General features: G+C 41.8%; 3 protein-coding genes across 14 annotated transcripts in view; 1 reads left to right on the top strand and 2 right to left on the bottom strand.

Annotated features, from left to right (window-relative positions):
• The first annotated feature begins 1,609 nt into the window (after positions 1-1,609).
• LOC137103701 (nodal homolog 2-A-like) lies at positions 1,610-3,713 on the top strand. The gene is made up of 3 exons (XM_067484296.1): positions 1,610-2,053; positions 2,276-3,045; positions 3,175-3,713. The coding sequence occupies exons 1-3, from the start codon at positions 1,759-1,761 to the stop codon at positions 3,325-3,327; spliced, it is 1,218 nt and encodes a 405-aa protein (XP_067340397.1). The 5' UTR covers positions 1,610-1,758; the 3' UTR covers positions 3,328-3,713.
• An 85-nt stretch (positions 3,714-3,798) lies between these two features.
• On the bottom strand, positions 3,799-7,021 carry LOC137103703 (eukaryotic translation initiation factor 4E-binding protein 2-like). The gene is made up of 3 exons (XM_067484298.1): positions 6,723-7,021; positions 4,967-5,143; positions 3,799-4,875 (listed from the first exon to the last, which is right to left on the bottom strand). The coding sequence occupies exons 1-3, from the start codon at positions 6,856-6,858 to the stop codon at positions 4,844-4,846; spliced, it is 345 nt and encodes a 114-aa protein (XP_067340399.1). The 5' UTR covers positions 6,859-7,021; the 3' UTR covers positions 3,799-4,843.
• Positions 7,022-7,286: 265 nt separating this feature from the next.
• Positions 7,287-15,099, bottom strand: part of ank1b (ankyrin 1, erythrocytic b) — a 73,170-nt gene continuing 65,357 nt past the window's right edge. For 5 of the 12 annotated variants that reach the window (XM_067484284.1, XM_067484279.1, XM_067484283.1 and 2 more), the window contains 5 exons: positions 12,663-13,314; positions 12,300-12,564; positions 11,905-11,976; positions 11,299-11,396; positions 7,287-11,098 (listed from right to left, as the gene is read on the bottom strand). In XM_067484284.1, the coding sequence (XP_067340385.1) occupies positions 11,328-11,396; positions 11,905-11,976; positions 12,300-12,564; positions 12,663-13,314 (1,058 nt within the window). In that variant the 3' untranslated portion in view covers positions 7,287-11,098; positions 11,299-11,327. The remainder of the gene's footprint in view (positions 11,099-11,298; positions 11,397-11,904; positions 11,977-12,299; positions 12,565-12,662; positions 13,315-15,099) is intronic. The other 7 variants (XM_067484285.1, XM_067484288.1, XM_067484289.1 and 4 more) reach the window with 4 other exon arrangements.

Genomic DNA, 15,099 nt, shown 5'->3' with positions numbered 1-15,099 from the left:
AAACTCCTGTGGTCGAGATGTGACCGCAGATACCTCGTTCGTGTTTGTGTATCAACCAAAAGTCCAAACAGCCCCGAGTGTTAAAAACAAACAAACAAAAGATTAAACTGTTGGTACACCTACACACAGAAAACTGAGGAAAGCCGCACACATGACTTGAAAAGATTGTCATTACCTCCAAAAACTCTGACACTTGCCAGACAAATCAAACACACGAGCTGGTGTAAGTTCATGGCGGCTCATCGGGACGAACGGCGGCACGTGAGCGTAGACGCGTTTATCAGCTCCCGCCGCTGCAGGTGCGCAGCGGGGATGGACGCCTCCTTCCCAGGTTATGAAACGTGAATATAAAATGTGTCGCGTGGACACTTTTTCGACCGGATTATTGGAGTATAAATTCACAGCGTCAAGTTTTTTTGTGATGTCATTTCGCATGTCTTACCAACTTCTGGTACCAATACAACAACAGTTTTATTTTTATTGATATGATTTCATTAATTGGTCCTTCATTCATGTTTGATAATTTAATTGTCTATGGTAAATAATTAAAGTGGGAACCGCGATGCTGACACGCAATCCCTGTCCTTCATATTGTCTCTTTATCCGAACTCAGGAGGTTTTGATTCATGCTCATTATCTGTTTTGCAAGAGCTAATAGAATAAACTGTGCACTTTTGCAACTGGCAATATTTTGTCCTTTATTTCAGACATGGCCAAAGTAAAAAGCATATAATAAGACGCGTGTTTAGTGAAGTCAAATTTTCTCGACTTAGCATAACAATGACCTTTACATTTAAACTTAGATCTACAACGCTTTGTTTTGATGTCACTGTAAAAGAACAAAAAGAACGAAAAGGAACAAAAATAAAAATTGAATACTAGTTCCAAATTTCATATGTTTCTAATTTTTTCACGCATAATACTCATCAAAAAGCTTTGGAGCTCACCTTTAGGTGCTTTTTCTTCTTTTGAAGTCAAGTCTGCAGTTTGTTTTATGAATGTCCTGCGTTCAGTGGGCTACGTGACGTCATCCCTGTACATTATACAATTTTTATACTTGAGCACTTATGATGATGAACGAACATTTGTACCAGCTGAATGTGCAAGAAATATTGTGTGTTCTTGAATAAAAAAAATTCTTTACATAAGTTGTTTAATGGATGTCTTTTAATCATGATTTCTGTCATTTGACTTTCGTTCCTAATTTATATCAGCTTTGATATCGGTAAAAGAAATGAAAAACATCATCGGTATTTCATTTTCTAAAAATAAATTTAGTTATGGTTTGGACACTGGCTATTTATAGATTGTCTTGTTATTTATAGATTTTTAAAAGCCTACGTTTAAAATACTCCAAGGATTATGTGAAATATTGGCCTTAATCTACCCCCGCCCCTACAAACGAGACTCACTAATTTCTGATTAACTCCCGTTATGTTTCCCCATTAATCAGTGCACATTTGCTCCTAATCTCCTTAACTAATATCGTCATGGCTTTATCAAAGGGATCTTTAATATACAAAACAACATGACAATTCTCACGCCTTCCCACTACAATAACAAATTGGTTTCGATATAGAACGACCTAATCACACTGAAGTGACTGAGCGCTCGCACGCCCTCCTGCCGGCAGCGGCCTGACAGATCTCTTCAAAGGGGGTCAGCAGAGGGGCGTGTGATTATAAAACCTTGCCTCAGCATCTAACATGGAGCATTTGGAGTCCATCTGTGGAAGAGTCAGCACTACATCTGGGAAATATGAAGGGACTAGCTGTCCATTTCTCTTTTCCGCTTGTGCTTCTGGTGGATCTGGTCCTAGGTCTCTCCGTATCACCTTTCCCCGGGACGCACACTAGCCCATTGCTCACCGGAAGCTCCAGACGGTCACGGAAACGGCAAGAGAGCAGCGGGTTGCCCCTCTACATGATGCAGCTCTACAATACCATGCTGACCGAGGACCAGGCGAAGACTGTGGCCGACAGAATGAGCTCGACCAGGCTGGAGGACACTGGTCTGCACGACTCAGACTCTGTGATCAGCCTAGTCGCTAAATGTAAGTGTTCATTTTTAGAGGAAAAAAATCTTTTGATTTTAGGCAACATGCTAGTCTTAAAACAATCCAGGGGAGTAGGTTTACTCTCTGACTTAATTTATTGTAAACATGTGTGTTGGATCAAAATGTGAGTGATAAATGTGTTTTAGCACTTTAGCATTTCCCAGTGTGTGGTTCAATCAAATAATGCTAACCAGTTTCCTTTATCTTGATTTCTTTCAGCCTGTCATCAGGTTGGCAAGAGGTGGTCCATCACCATTGACATGTCTTCTATGTCTGCAAGCGACAACATCCAGTTGGCTGAACTTCGCATCCAGCTGCCTGCTTTTACAGAGTCCTCTCTAGCCTTAGTGAACATCTACCACTCCCATAGGAGGTGCTTGGGCAGCCACTGCCCAGAGAACAGAGTGTTCATAGGGCGCCTGAAAGCTAATCCCAGTTCGTTTGCCTCCCGTTCCTCCTGGAGGGTGTTCAACATGACAGAGATTCTCCTTCGCTGGCTGCAGAAGGAAAACTCCACACAGAGGATGGAGGGGAATGAGACTGAGGTGAGAGAGAAGGGACAGCAGGAGCAGGAGGGAGTCCACCACCCTACAGCGGAAAGGGTCATGATGGTAGTCTTCTCGAGGAAGAATCTATACGGCCAGCAAATGCCAACACTCATCCACACCGCAGAACACTCCAAGTACGTCAGCCTAGATAGGGAGGGAGCGACAGCTGGCTCAAACTCCTGGATGAGGAAAAGCAGGGCCAGGAGGCACCAGGAGCAGCAAAGGCAAGGCGTGTCTATAGCCGCTTCTATTAACAAGCCCACAGAGGAAGTGAAGAAGGGTCATCTCTGCAAGAAGGTGGACATGTGGGTGGACTTTGAGAAGATCGGCTGGAGTGAGTGGATTGTCTATCCCAAACGGTACAATGCTTATCGGTGTGATGGGAGCTGTCCTAGACCTGTAGATGAGAACTTCAACCCAACTAACCATGCATACATGCAGGTAAGACTGAAACGAACTACTAGTTTCTGTTATTGTAGTATTTGCCGCAGCAATGTATACCAAGTGATTATAAATTAATACTCAGTTTGAGCAGTTTTTCTAATCAATTATCTGCTTCTCTTTCTCCAGAGCCTAACAAATCTTCACAACCCAGACAAGGTGCCGTGTCCTTCCTGTGTACCCACACGCCTCTCACCCCTTTCCATGTTGTACTACGAGAACGGGAAGTTGGTCATGAGGAATCACGACAACATGGTGGCGGAGGAGTGTGGATGCCACTGAGAAGGAAAGCTTCAAAATTGTAGGCTACTCAATTGTACAAACTGGAACCATGTCCACGGGCACTTTTACAAGCCATGCTGCTGTGATGCAAGCCACAAAAAAAGAGTTACATTATACTATACTATGGACGCTGTAGTCTAAATTTTGGATAAACTGTATAAAATGAGGCATTACAGTGTGTTGTAATTTGTGTAAATGTAACCTAACATCTGGCTAGAATTGTTAGTGGATCAAGTGAAGCCTAATATTATAAAGATTCATTATGGTGATGACTGATCCAGTGAGATGCAGACAAAAGTTGAACAGGGTCACTGACTATAGCACTACGGGAGACTGTACCACAGGCTTTGTTGAAATGACAAATGTCAAAATGGTGTTAGCGCTTTACCTTTCTTGCAATGTTTGGGTCACATTGACTCATTTCTATATTTGCTTTGAAAAGTTTTACAATAAATTATGTCCTGCAATGAACAAGGTATGTGATGGTTTTTATTACACGTTCACAGAAGAGTAACGTTTTAAGATTTGTGATCATATACCTGTACAATGACAATGTCACAGACAGCAGATATTTTTGACCTGTTTCTCCAGGAAAAGCAAAGGGGTAATTTAGAAAATCAATAACATCTGCATTAAACTTAAAAGTGAAAACAGAGCGTGTCTCACTGACAATCCTAAATGAGCAAAGGACAGCATACGTAACACCCGTTGTTCTCTTGCTAGTCACTAAAATACAGGCATCTGGTGGCTTTAGACAGACTTGTGAACCCATCCTTTAATTTTTTTTTTAACAATAATTTTATATTTACAAGAAAGAAACTTTCAAGCTAAAGAGGAAAAAAACAAAACTGAAAAGCTGCAGTTTCTCTGTAAGGACCTCATGGTGGGTATGTGCGCTACAAAATGTGAGCATATTTTAACCAACAGCTTTTTTTAGTTTATCAAGTCTTATGCCTCCCCCCTTTTTGGTTTTTGCAGTACTATAAAAACCCACCGTACACTACCTGTCCAGCACCAAGCAGCAGTCAGACAAAATTAGCAAATAGCTTGTGAACAATGGGAAAATATAAGCATCTAACGAAGCAAACTTAAAAGGAGAGTTAATACTGGATTTACATTCACCAAGTGACCAGAAACATGACCCCGGGCTGAAGATAATGCTGCTCCACATGTTTGCATAAGCAAAAGTTTGCTAACAAGGTGATGACTACGTCACGGTACAGTTTCTCTCTGCTGCCACCAAGTGACCAAAAAGCATTTTAAATGAACTGGTAAGGATAAGTTTTTAAAGTCAAGAAATTAGTAAAAATAGTGATGGTTTAATGTGATCCAAATTTTGACTTGCTTGTCAAATGTGTCACAGGTCATATAAAGTCAAGTAATATCAAGGTGAAAAAAACCCTTTTATGCACCAGTTATTTTACAGGAGTACAACAAAATTGCTAACAACAATGTATATTTCTCTTATCCCATTTCTTTACACAGAAATTACTTTTATCGTTGTTGCTGACTTTTCTCAAATGTCCATTTCAAACTGAGCATCTTCTCCTGAAAAAATAAAAAGACATTGCAGGTGAATTTCACGGAGAATTGCATTTCTCCTCTGTCGTCAAATTTTAAAAATACAGAGACATTTTACCTGCGCTTTGCTCAGTGTTATTGTTAGGTGCCTGTTCGGGCTGGTTTGTGTCGATGGCGTCATTGGGGTCGAGCGGCCTGGTAACTCCTGGGATGTCGGGCAGGTTGGGAGGCGTACGAGTCAGAGGTGATGTCCTACACTGCAGGAGAAATTTCCGGTCGTAGATAATTCTGGTCCCTACAGGAAAACAAACTGAAGTTAACTATTTATCCATACAGTATTTTTTTTGTCCTTTCGGCTTATCCCATGAGTTCAGGGTCGCCACAGCAGATCATTGTCCTCATGTTGATTTGGCAGTTTTTACGCCAGATGCCCTTCCTGACCCAATTTCTGCCGGGACTGGCACTGCACAGCTGGGGAGGGGAATGGGCTGTTAGGGGTTCAGTGTCTTGCCCAGAGACAGGGGCGGGGATCAAACCACTGACCTGTGGTCTGTGGACGACTGCCTTTACCATTTGAGCTACAGCCGCCATAGACTGACAGAGTAAGGGAGAAGTATTTGACAACAGCTGTGTTCATATGAGATAAGCTAAACGTAAAGCTATATGTGTTTAAAACATTGAACACATATAGCTGTTGAAAAGGAGGGAAAAAATGGCAAAAAATCTTACATTAAACAGTTGTAACCACTGTAGGTGAAAATGCAAATTGGAATAAATTTAAACAAGATAAATTAAAATCCACCAGGTTACCCAGAGGTTACAGACCACAGTATCAGTTATAATGGACATGTGCTCTTGCATCAACTTTTCCCACAGCCGCTTTTATCACCACACTGTAGGTTTCCCAAGGTCTCAAGCTTGTAGACGGCTGAGTAAAATGCAGAATAAATATAAACAGGACAATGAGACTGACTCTCTGGTATGTGCTCACAGTTTTGTTCAAACAAAATCAGCTCCCACTCCTCATCTTAACTAACCACTGGGACCTAGTGAAACCCACCTCTAGTAAACATGTTGCTACAGTGCAAGAACAGCATGCTGTAATAACAAGCCTATAAATAACACACGACTGAGTCCTGTATTTGACCATACAGTTGTTGATTGTGTAAATAAGAATTTAGAATCCATAAGTGACTGGTATCAAAGCTGATGAATGTATCCTTATTTTTAAAGTTTGTGCAACAAGAAGAATCAGAGTGGGATTATGCAACCAACAAAGTCAATAGAACCCTATATTGAAAAGAAGATAATTGATGATATTGCACTTGTCTATAAAGTGGCTCCTCTACAGACAGTCATGAAGAAAAAGATCAGCATAAAGCTAATGTGAAAAAGATTACATTAAAGCATGTTGATATTTACCAACTGAAAACGTTTATGCAGTGCATTCTTAATGCTGTTGTATTTGACAGAAACAAGTAGACAGAAAAAAGAAAAAAACATGCAGGCAAATAGTGAATCAAACTATAAATATGCAGTAAAACGTCTGTAAAGTGCAAGAAGTAAAGCAATTGCATGTCCAGTGAAAGGTCTATGAGGTCTGGGTGCAAAGAGCTGCTCTCAAACTGCCCAAAGCACTAACACTATCAAACATTAACAAAGAAAACATGCCTGTGGACAAGGTCTCAAGCTTGGCTTTCAAAAGGGCAAAAGAGACTTTTCTAACTGTGGTGCACGAATAAAAAGGTGTTTGTTCTGGTCTTCTTAAATCCCATGCAGGTCTCTCTTTATATGTGGTTCACGACCCTCACTACCGCGGTCCCCAGTCTCACTTTCTACCTTTCTGCCCCCGACACAACTTAGCCCATCGTTACCTCCTGGCGTGGTGCTGAACAAAGTCCCTCCAGGAGTAGTGGAGTAGTCCTGGGGCATGTGAGCAGCATCGTGGATGGCGACGCGTCTGATGGCTGGGATTTCACGGCTACGGCTGGTCTGACCTCCCGCTGACATCTCTCAAAAAAAAAAAAACACCGGAGCGAACGACGGGGGAGGAAAAGGTTGTTTATCGTGTCGCTTTCAGTGTGTAAGACGCTACAGTCAAAGCACAGTAAAGTTACTTTGCGTCGCCACGTGTTCTGCACGGCTCCAAAACAACCCCGTGACTTCCTTCAAAAACAACACGTGGAGAGGGGAGCTGTGATTGGCTGAAAGCAAGGGGCGTCACTATGCGTAAAATTGTAGTTCTTTCAAGAAAACTCCTCCGTAAACGTCGCATTAAGGTACAATTTACACAGGTCTTTACAGGAAACGTAGTACTAAAATACCATAGACCTATAAAATAAAGCCTAACTGATAAATAAAAAAACAATTAAAATACATACTGTATACAATTCCACTGTGCATATGAATTTACATCACAAAACAAAACACAACGTGTATGTCACATCTTTGTTTATTATTTCTTGTAAATGTCTGAGCTGGTGTACAGGGTAAGATGATCTATACATATCTTGAGTCTGACTGAAAAGCTTGTATACATATTCACGTTTCTTCCTCCTCTCTCCAGGACAATACAAAAGAAAAGAAAACAAGTGATCAAATAGCTACAAAGCCTCTACATTCCCCATGATGTGGGTGAAGGCCTAGTCTACATAATGCTTAAAGAACATCCATAACAACTCGGAGGGTGCATAGCATTCTAATTAAATATATTTTGTCATATATTTATACATATATTTTCATAAAAACATCTTTTTTTGTGCATGTGCTCAGTTGCATTCCTTAGGATAGAGTAATATGATATTGCGTATACATTGTCATGTATCCATTCTAAAGGAGTATAGGTGATCTCTATTCTTTGCAACAGTTAAAATTGTACAATACTCTTTTTAAAATACATCGTTGTAGGTTACACGTCCTCTCAAGTCATGCCCGGTAAAAACCCTCTTCTCCCCCTAATCCAACAAGCTTTACGACCAAGCATCATCAAACATGCACACTCACAGACACACAATCCATACAAGAGAAATGAGGTGGAGTTACAGTTATCGTAGTGCAGAGTGGACACCAGAGCTTTGGACTCATGGCCTCAGAAATAATACGGCCAGGAACCCATATACATACACACACCCAGTCCACCTGGTCACTAAAAACCTTTGTTTTCAGCTCTGTTAATTTTTTGGATAACTGTTCAATTACAACTTTGAAAGCCTGACCAATGTTAGTGGTGGCTATCAAGTTGGTGGCAACTTAATCAGGAATAATCAAGAAAAACAATTTGTGTACTGAAACAAACCGTATGCTTAATACTGTCATGCCCATGCCCATGTTTTGTTTTTTTGTTTTTTTGTCTTCTGCATCACATCCTGTTTATTCTTAATCTCCTGTTAATCTTTAATCATGGGTAGGTTCCACATGGGAAATACGTACTCCACAATTATAAAGAAAAACTAATGTACACTTTAGATCCAATTTCACATACAAACTAATTGAGGGTTGCCAGAAAAAAATGTCAAGTTTAACATTTTTGGTCATCACTGGTAAAATGAATAACACAATCAACAGAGGTACCAGTGGTCCCTTTGCTGCTCCAGGAGCTGAGCAGCAGAAAGGAGGGTTCTCCACACAAAGTTTCCCATACAATGTTAAGAGATGTGGTTACTGACCACACACTCAATACTCTATGTCCTTTTTGGTCTTATGTGAAAGCAAACACACACACACATTTACAATATTTCTAAACAAAAGCAATTCTCCTTTATACTGTGCATTCACCAAAACAATCCCCCTTCTTCTCCATCCCACCACAAACAGCCCCAGAGCCAAAAGTTCTGTTCTGAAGCACTCGCTTTGTGTCCCGCACTCGTCTTTGAGAGAAGGACTCAGAAGTTAAAAACAAAAACTTTTTGATTCTGACCGAGCAGAACTGAAAACCTGAGTGGAGGAACAGTGGAAAACATGATATGTAAGAAACATGTGCTATATATCGAATGAGGCTCTCATGCATGGACTGGGCATGAAAAATATGTGTTTGTGTGATCTTAACTAATGTATTTATTTAGTTAGTGTCTCACTCATTCAGGCTACAGTAGCAGTTACAGTACTTATGGGATAAATATTGTGGTGTGACGTTCAGGAAATGTGTGCTACTATGATATGACCCCCATCAAGAGTGCTGCCATCATGATTCTGCATGAAGTAAGAGAACAGGTGTTTACAAACACGCCAGTGGATTTTTGAAAAGTGTAAAACACTAACAAATACAACTCATTACTCAGAAAAGGAAAATGGACTTAGGTGGGTTCCACCTTACAGCAGCAGCAGCAGACTTCTTAATACAGTAGGTGTTCATCTTTTAAGTTAACATATCGTGGTTTATATTTTGCTACGTTAAGTGCTGAAAAAAAAAGAATCCCTCTCAGGCCTCAACAGTCCCACGTTGCTACAGCTGAGTCATCTGCATCAACATGTTCTCTCTGACTCATTCACATTAGGGGTGAAGGAACCAGTCAGTTGACCAGTTCCAAACATCAATGCTGTTCGTCGGGATGGAGTTTCCGTCTTCACTGAGTGCAGTCATTTATGCCTTTTAGTCTCCAAATCCCTTATGCAGACGTACACAACCATGGCTTCCATCTTCAGTGTTCTCCTTCAGTTTTATTGCTGTGGTAATCTTCCAAAACTATCAGACACTCTGACCAGGCAATAACTACTTAAATATGTAGTGCGTTTCTTATTATGTGTATGTCTATGGATTTATGGGTGTGCTTTTGTCTTGTGGTGTATTTATGAATGTTTGTGTTTTCACAGTTCACGAGTCTGGGGTCAGTGTTTATAAGACAATCACAGTGCTACCTGTCTGTCCTCACTGCACAGTTGCACAGTTGTACAACCATGTACCACCACGTTGTAGCATGCTGCTATTTTACACTCTTGCTAGAAATCCTCCGAATCCTCATATGAATCAGATCTTCCAAGCCGTCTCCTCTTCATTCACTTTGTCTCAAATGAACGAACCAACATTTGATAGTGAGGCTACAGCTGTTACAAACAGATAAACAAGGGAGCATACAAAGTTTTAAATGTTAGGCTGAAGACTAATACATGCTGATGAAGAGGCCTGTGATTTTACTGCATATTGACTGAGGCTACTGATTAATATTGTGGATCAAGATGATGTGTGCTACTGGGAGAAATGAGAAGGCCTAAAAGGTCAAGAGGGAGGAAAATATCAATCACTGTGTTGTAGACCTGCTGCACAACGCAATCAAGCAGCCAAAACCCTTTTCCAAAGAAAACATTCCTGTTGTCTGAAAAACACGTTTCTTCCGAAAACATGAGGGGTCAAAGAGATTCATCTCCCTACCAATGTCAAACAATGCTTAAAACGGAGGTGGACAGGTCGCAAATAAACAAATAACAAGAAGCAAGCTTCATCCACAAAGGAAAAGACGTCAGCACACGCAGACACGCACGAGCGAGGGAGCACAGCGGCTTTCTCATTCTAGCACTGAGCACGCTGTGACATCACAGGGGCAATAAGCCAATCATGGGGCAGGGCTCAGTGCCAAGCCAGAAGCAAGAAACACATGCGGTAGAGAAGAATACACGCACACATACACACACCGACAAATATTCACATAGAATAGAGTGCATATATCACATTGAGAATATTAGAGGAAAGGGTCCAGTGAAAGAAGCATTGGTAGGCTCAGCAGAAGCTTAGCTGTATACAGAACCATCCAATCGAGGGACTTTTTTGGCTGTAGTGTTATTGGAGTCAACTTGCTGACACAAACCACTCCAGTTTGGGGGGAAAGGTCCTTAAAATGGCCTGTGACCCATATGTGGGCCAGTCCCGTATCTTGTACCCCTTCATTTTGCAGATAATGACAGTTCAAAAGGTCAAAGAACATGCACCAGCAGTCATCATGCGATTACAGTTCACAGGAAGCACTTTTTGTTTCTTTTTTTTTTCTTGGTTGTTTTACTGACATTTATGTTTTTTGTAAAAAAAGAATCAACATGCTGTAGTCTGGTTCATATTTTTCTGTACAAATGTTATAAAACTACAAGTTGAGCTCTTCTTTTTCTCCTCTTCTTTTCTTTTGTGGTGCTCCATGGTCACACATGGAGGATGATTATTTGTTTGTCATTTTGTAGATTGCACTTCTGTCTGCTCCTTTGCTCATTTTCCTCTGCGGTCTGGTTTTGTTTTGGTGGCAGATGGTTTGGCAGTGGGTTTTCGGTCCTAGAAAACAGAGAGATGCCATTAAGACACAAAACACAGGCTAAACCACTTTGGCTTGGTGTAGTGAATGAGAAATCTACAGTTTTAATTTTAATAAATAGAACAGAGCAGCATATCAGAGGCACTAACAGAGTGCATTGTATTATAGCGCCATCTATCCAAGCACTGGGATGCACAAGTGCTTATTGCGTGTCCCATACCTTTTGGAGGATATTGTAGTATGTGTATTTCAGTGTTTAACTCTCCGCAGACTGGTGCGCTGCACTGAATGAGCACCCTTTCTCACATCCACCCCCACCTGGAGCAAGGAGGGAGGGAGGAGGGAAGGTAACAACACTTGGACCAGTTAACTGCTGAAGGCTCTATATGTAACCAGAGCAGGAAACCAACTTCTCTGTCCACCTGCTGGCTGCAGTGCCAGCGTTAACCTACTGCCACTGTTTCAGTAATCAGCCAGTCAATTATGCTCAGGAAAGCGACTTCTCAAAGATTTCAGTAACATAATGCCTTGCTCATTATCAAGAGTCTGCCAACACTCATTTTGTAGAACTATACACTCTACCACATATTTTAATACCAAGGTGCATGTTTTGTTAATGCAATTTTTCATTTTGAAAAAAAAAAAAAAACTATCTTGCCCCTGCAGATAACTACTAAATACTTTTATCCAACAGTTGTTTGGTGGCTGTAGCTAATTCCCCATTCTTTGCACCAGGCTACGCCAGTGATTCACAGTGAAACGGTGTCTGCTTGAGTTTACAGTGTTGAATATGACTCAGTTAATGATGAAAGTACAGGTCATTCACCTTTCTAGTGAGCGTGTTTCCATGTTCATCAACAAACTGCGCCTCAGCAGCATAGTCCCCTTTCTCCTCTCTCTGTTCAAAAATAAGACATTGTGCAAATAAATTGCAATTCACAGACCTTATATTTATATAGTTAAGAATAAATTATCTGCAATGTGATTAAAATTAAGATTAAAAGTCATGTGTAGTGTTAGATCTTGCCCATGTGTTGCACCACACAACACATTTTATTATGGTTCTGTGACTTTATCAAAATGATTAATTTTGATGTCAATGGTTGTGAAAAAAAAAATCTGTTTTTCCAGGTGATCGTTCAAAAAAAGTTAAAAGGGATGGACAATGATGTTCCCCCTCCAGGCGCAGGGAACAGCGGGTGGTCGGCGTAGCAACCTGACCTGGACCCGCCTCTGCTCCTGCTCCCAAGTATGTTGGCCAGCCTCCTGGTAGCTCAGCCCCTTGTCAAAGGGCTGTGTGCCCTGCAGGAGGTGCCCACGCAGCACATGAGAGTAACCCGTGTCACACACCGGAGTCAGCAGAGCCTCCTGAGCCACAAGCAAGCCTGGCACGCTGCCGTCACGTCCTGATGACACCGAGCCAACCCAGCCCTGCAGGGTGTCCTTGTCTGATAAGTAGGGTTGAAATGCTCCACTGCCCAGCACCCTGGATATGAAGGCAGTGAAAGAACAAAGCCAAATGATATGGGGTGACAGGGGAAAACAACGCACAGTGGAGGGCTGACTGTGTTGGAGATGACTTACCGGTTGTCTCCGTTGTGCTCTGCAGCCTGACTCATACCCGACATCTCACACCTCTGGGCATATACCTGCTGGCCTGCAACAACAGAAATCCCTTCCACTGAACCCAGCTCTACACCTCCTCCTTTTGCTCCACCTCTTGCTGCAAGGGCCTCCCCTCTCCTCATATCTGACCTCTGACCTCCCAGCTGGCCATTTAAGTTGACCTTTGGAACGGCACCACTGGCCCTCACCCTGTCCCTTTCTGCCAGTGCACTTGCTGGCTCCTGTGGCACCTCCTCCTCCTCAACCTCCCCTTCCTCCTCCTCCTCCTCCTCCTCCTCTTCCAGCTCCATGATGGAGCCACTGGCCCCACTGGCTTCACTGCCTGGGCGCCCCAAGCTGCAGGGAAGGGAGAGTGTGGCACCCTCAGAGTCATCAGCCCGACTGCTGCCCTCCAGTGATGAGTCCTCCACTGTAACAAGTGACGGGCTGACCCCCGCTGGCCAAACCTGAACATCCGACATCTCCATTAATGTGTCTTCCTCTGTTGTAGCGATGGGGGCACACTCAAGGCTGGATACTTCCTGCCAGTAGGGCTCCACACCCAGTGGAGAGGGCAAGCTGTACTGCATGGAGGCCGGGGACAGCAGCTCCTCCTGCACCAGGCCATAACCTGGAGGGGAAACAGGGGTGACACAAGAGAAAGACTAACGCCACGCAGGCACAGATATGGAGAAGGTGGGGAGGACAGGGAAACAGTGGGGCTCAGCCCTGTCCCAATATACAAGAAAAAACTAATAGTTGGTCTTTATAACATACTTAAGTTTGGACCACTAATGTAGGATTAAGATATGTCGTCAGTCTTTGATTATCAATTAGTGTGTTAAAAAAGACACTGATGCAATCTGGCTTCAACAAATCCAAGCCAATATGATAGAGATGATTTGTTATGCTAAAGAGGCACTTTAGGTCACTGTCATTGGGACACAGCAATATGAATAAGGTGAGGAACTGAGGTGTTTCACGTGTCCCCCTTTGACTGTGAGGTGAATGGTGCAGGGCTCTCGGTTTCCACAATGTAAAAAAGTGAATCTGCAGAACAAAGACTGTGTTCCGTAATAAAAAAAACAAGAGTCTACAGTTATCCATTATATTTAAGGTGGGGTTGGCACGATATAGGTTCATATCATTTATCAAAAGTATTTCAGCAGGATTTATGTATCCTGATTACTTCTGAAGCCTATTAAGATGTTGCATGATCAAAAATGTGTTTAAGAGGCTGTATAATTTACAACCCCAATTTAACAAAAGTTGGGAAAATGTGTAATATGTAAATAAGAACACAATCCAATGATTTGTAAACCTCATCAACCCATATTTTATTCACAGTAGAAGATAAACAAAATATCAGATGTTGAAACTCAGACATTTTACCATTTAATGGAAAATATTAGATTATTTTGAATTTAATGGCAGCAACACATCTCCAAAATGTTCGAACAGGGTGATGTTTACCATTGTGTAGCATCACCTCTGTCTGTAAACGTCTGGGAAGTGAGGAGACCAATTGCTGGGGTTTTAGGAGAGGAATGTTGTCCTGAGCTTTTGTTGCAAGATTTTTTGTTTTATGTGTGCCAATTTTTTTCTATTGGCGAAAGGTCGGGAGTGCAGGTAGGTCACTTAACACCTGGACTCTTCTCCAGCAAAGTCATGCTGTTGTGACCGATGTAGTATGTGGCTTAGCATTGTCTTGCTGAAGTATGAAAGGCCTTCCCTGAAAGAAACGCTGTCTGGATGGGAGCATATGTTGCCCTAAACCCTTTATGTAGTTTTCAGCATTGGTGGTGTCTTTCCAGATGTGTAAGCTGCCCATACCTAATACCCTTCCTGACACAACCCTCCCCAATTTCTACTGAGTTTGGGACTAGCATTGCACAGTGTCCATGGTTTCCAAAAGAAATAACATTTCCGTCCAGATCATTTGAAATGAGCTTTGGCCCAGAGAACACCACAGAATTTCTGGATTGAGTTCACATATGGCTTCTTCTTTGCATGATACAGCCTTAAATTACATTTGTGGATTACACAGCAAACTGTGTTCCCTAGCCCATTCAGTATAGTAGAGAACCATGCCTGTTTTTAATGCAATGCCACCTGAGGGCCTGAAGATCACGTGCATCCAGTTTTGACGTTGTCCCTTGCCCACAGAGATTCCTCCCGATTCTCTGAGTCTTTTGAGGATATTATTTACTGTAGATGGTGAGATCTTTAAAGTCTTCCCAATTTTATGTTTAGGAAGCAATGAATATCCAGCCTTTTGTTCCTTCTGTTTCAACTTTTATGTGTTGCTGCCATCAAATTGCAAATGAGAAAATATTTTCAATAAAATTTTCAAATATCTAAGTTTCAGCATCTGTTTATGTTCTATTGTGAACAAAAATATGTTTTAATGATATTT

Source organism: Channa argus, chromosome 18 (assembly GCF_033026475.1).
Source record: "Channa argus isolate prfri chromosome 18, Channa argus male v1.0, whole genome shotgun sequence".
NCBI classification, from domain to species: Eukaryota; Metazoa; Chordata; class Actinopteri; order Anabantiformes; family Channidae; genus Channa; species Channa argus.
This window is presented reverse-complemented; position numbering and strand designations above follow the sequence as displayed.

Bases quoted from the DNA above. Each gene is read 5' to 3' on its own strand.
- LOC137103703 (XM_067484298.1), bottom strand. From the start codon at position 6,858: ATGTCAGCGGGAGGTCAGACCAGCCGTAGCCGTGAAATCCCAGCCATC. The intron at 5,144-6,722 runs GTAACGATGGGC...GTTTTCCTGTAG, and splicing joins GTTCAGCACCACGCCAGGAG to GGACCAGAATTATCTACGAC. The intron at 4,876-4,966 runs GTAAAATGTCTC...TTATTTTTTCAG, and splicing joins TAACACTGAGCAAAGCGCAG to GAGAAGATGCTCAGTTTGAA.
- LOC137103701 (XM_067484296.1), top strand. From the start codon at position 1,759: ATGAAGGGACTAGCTGTCCATTTCTCTTTTCCGCTTGTGCTTCTGGTG. The intron at 2,054-2,275 runs GTAAGTGTTCAT...GATTTCTTTCAG, and splicing joins GATCAGCCTAGTCGCTAAAT to CCTGTCATCAGGTTGGCAAG. The intron at 3,046-3,174 runs GTAAGACTGAAA...CTCTTTCTCCAG, and splicing joins CTAACCATGCATACATGCAG to AGCCTAACAAATCTTCACAA.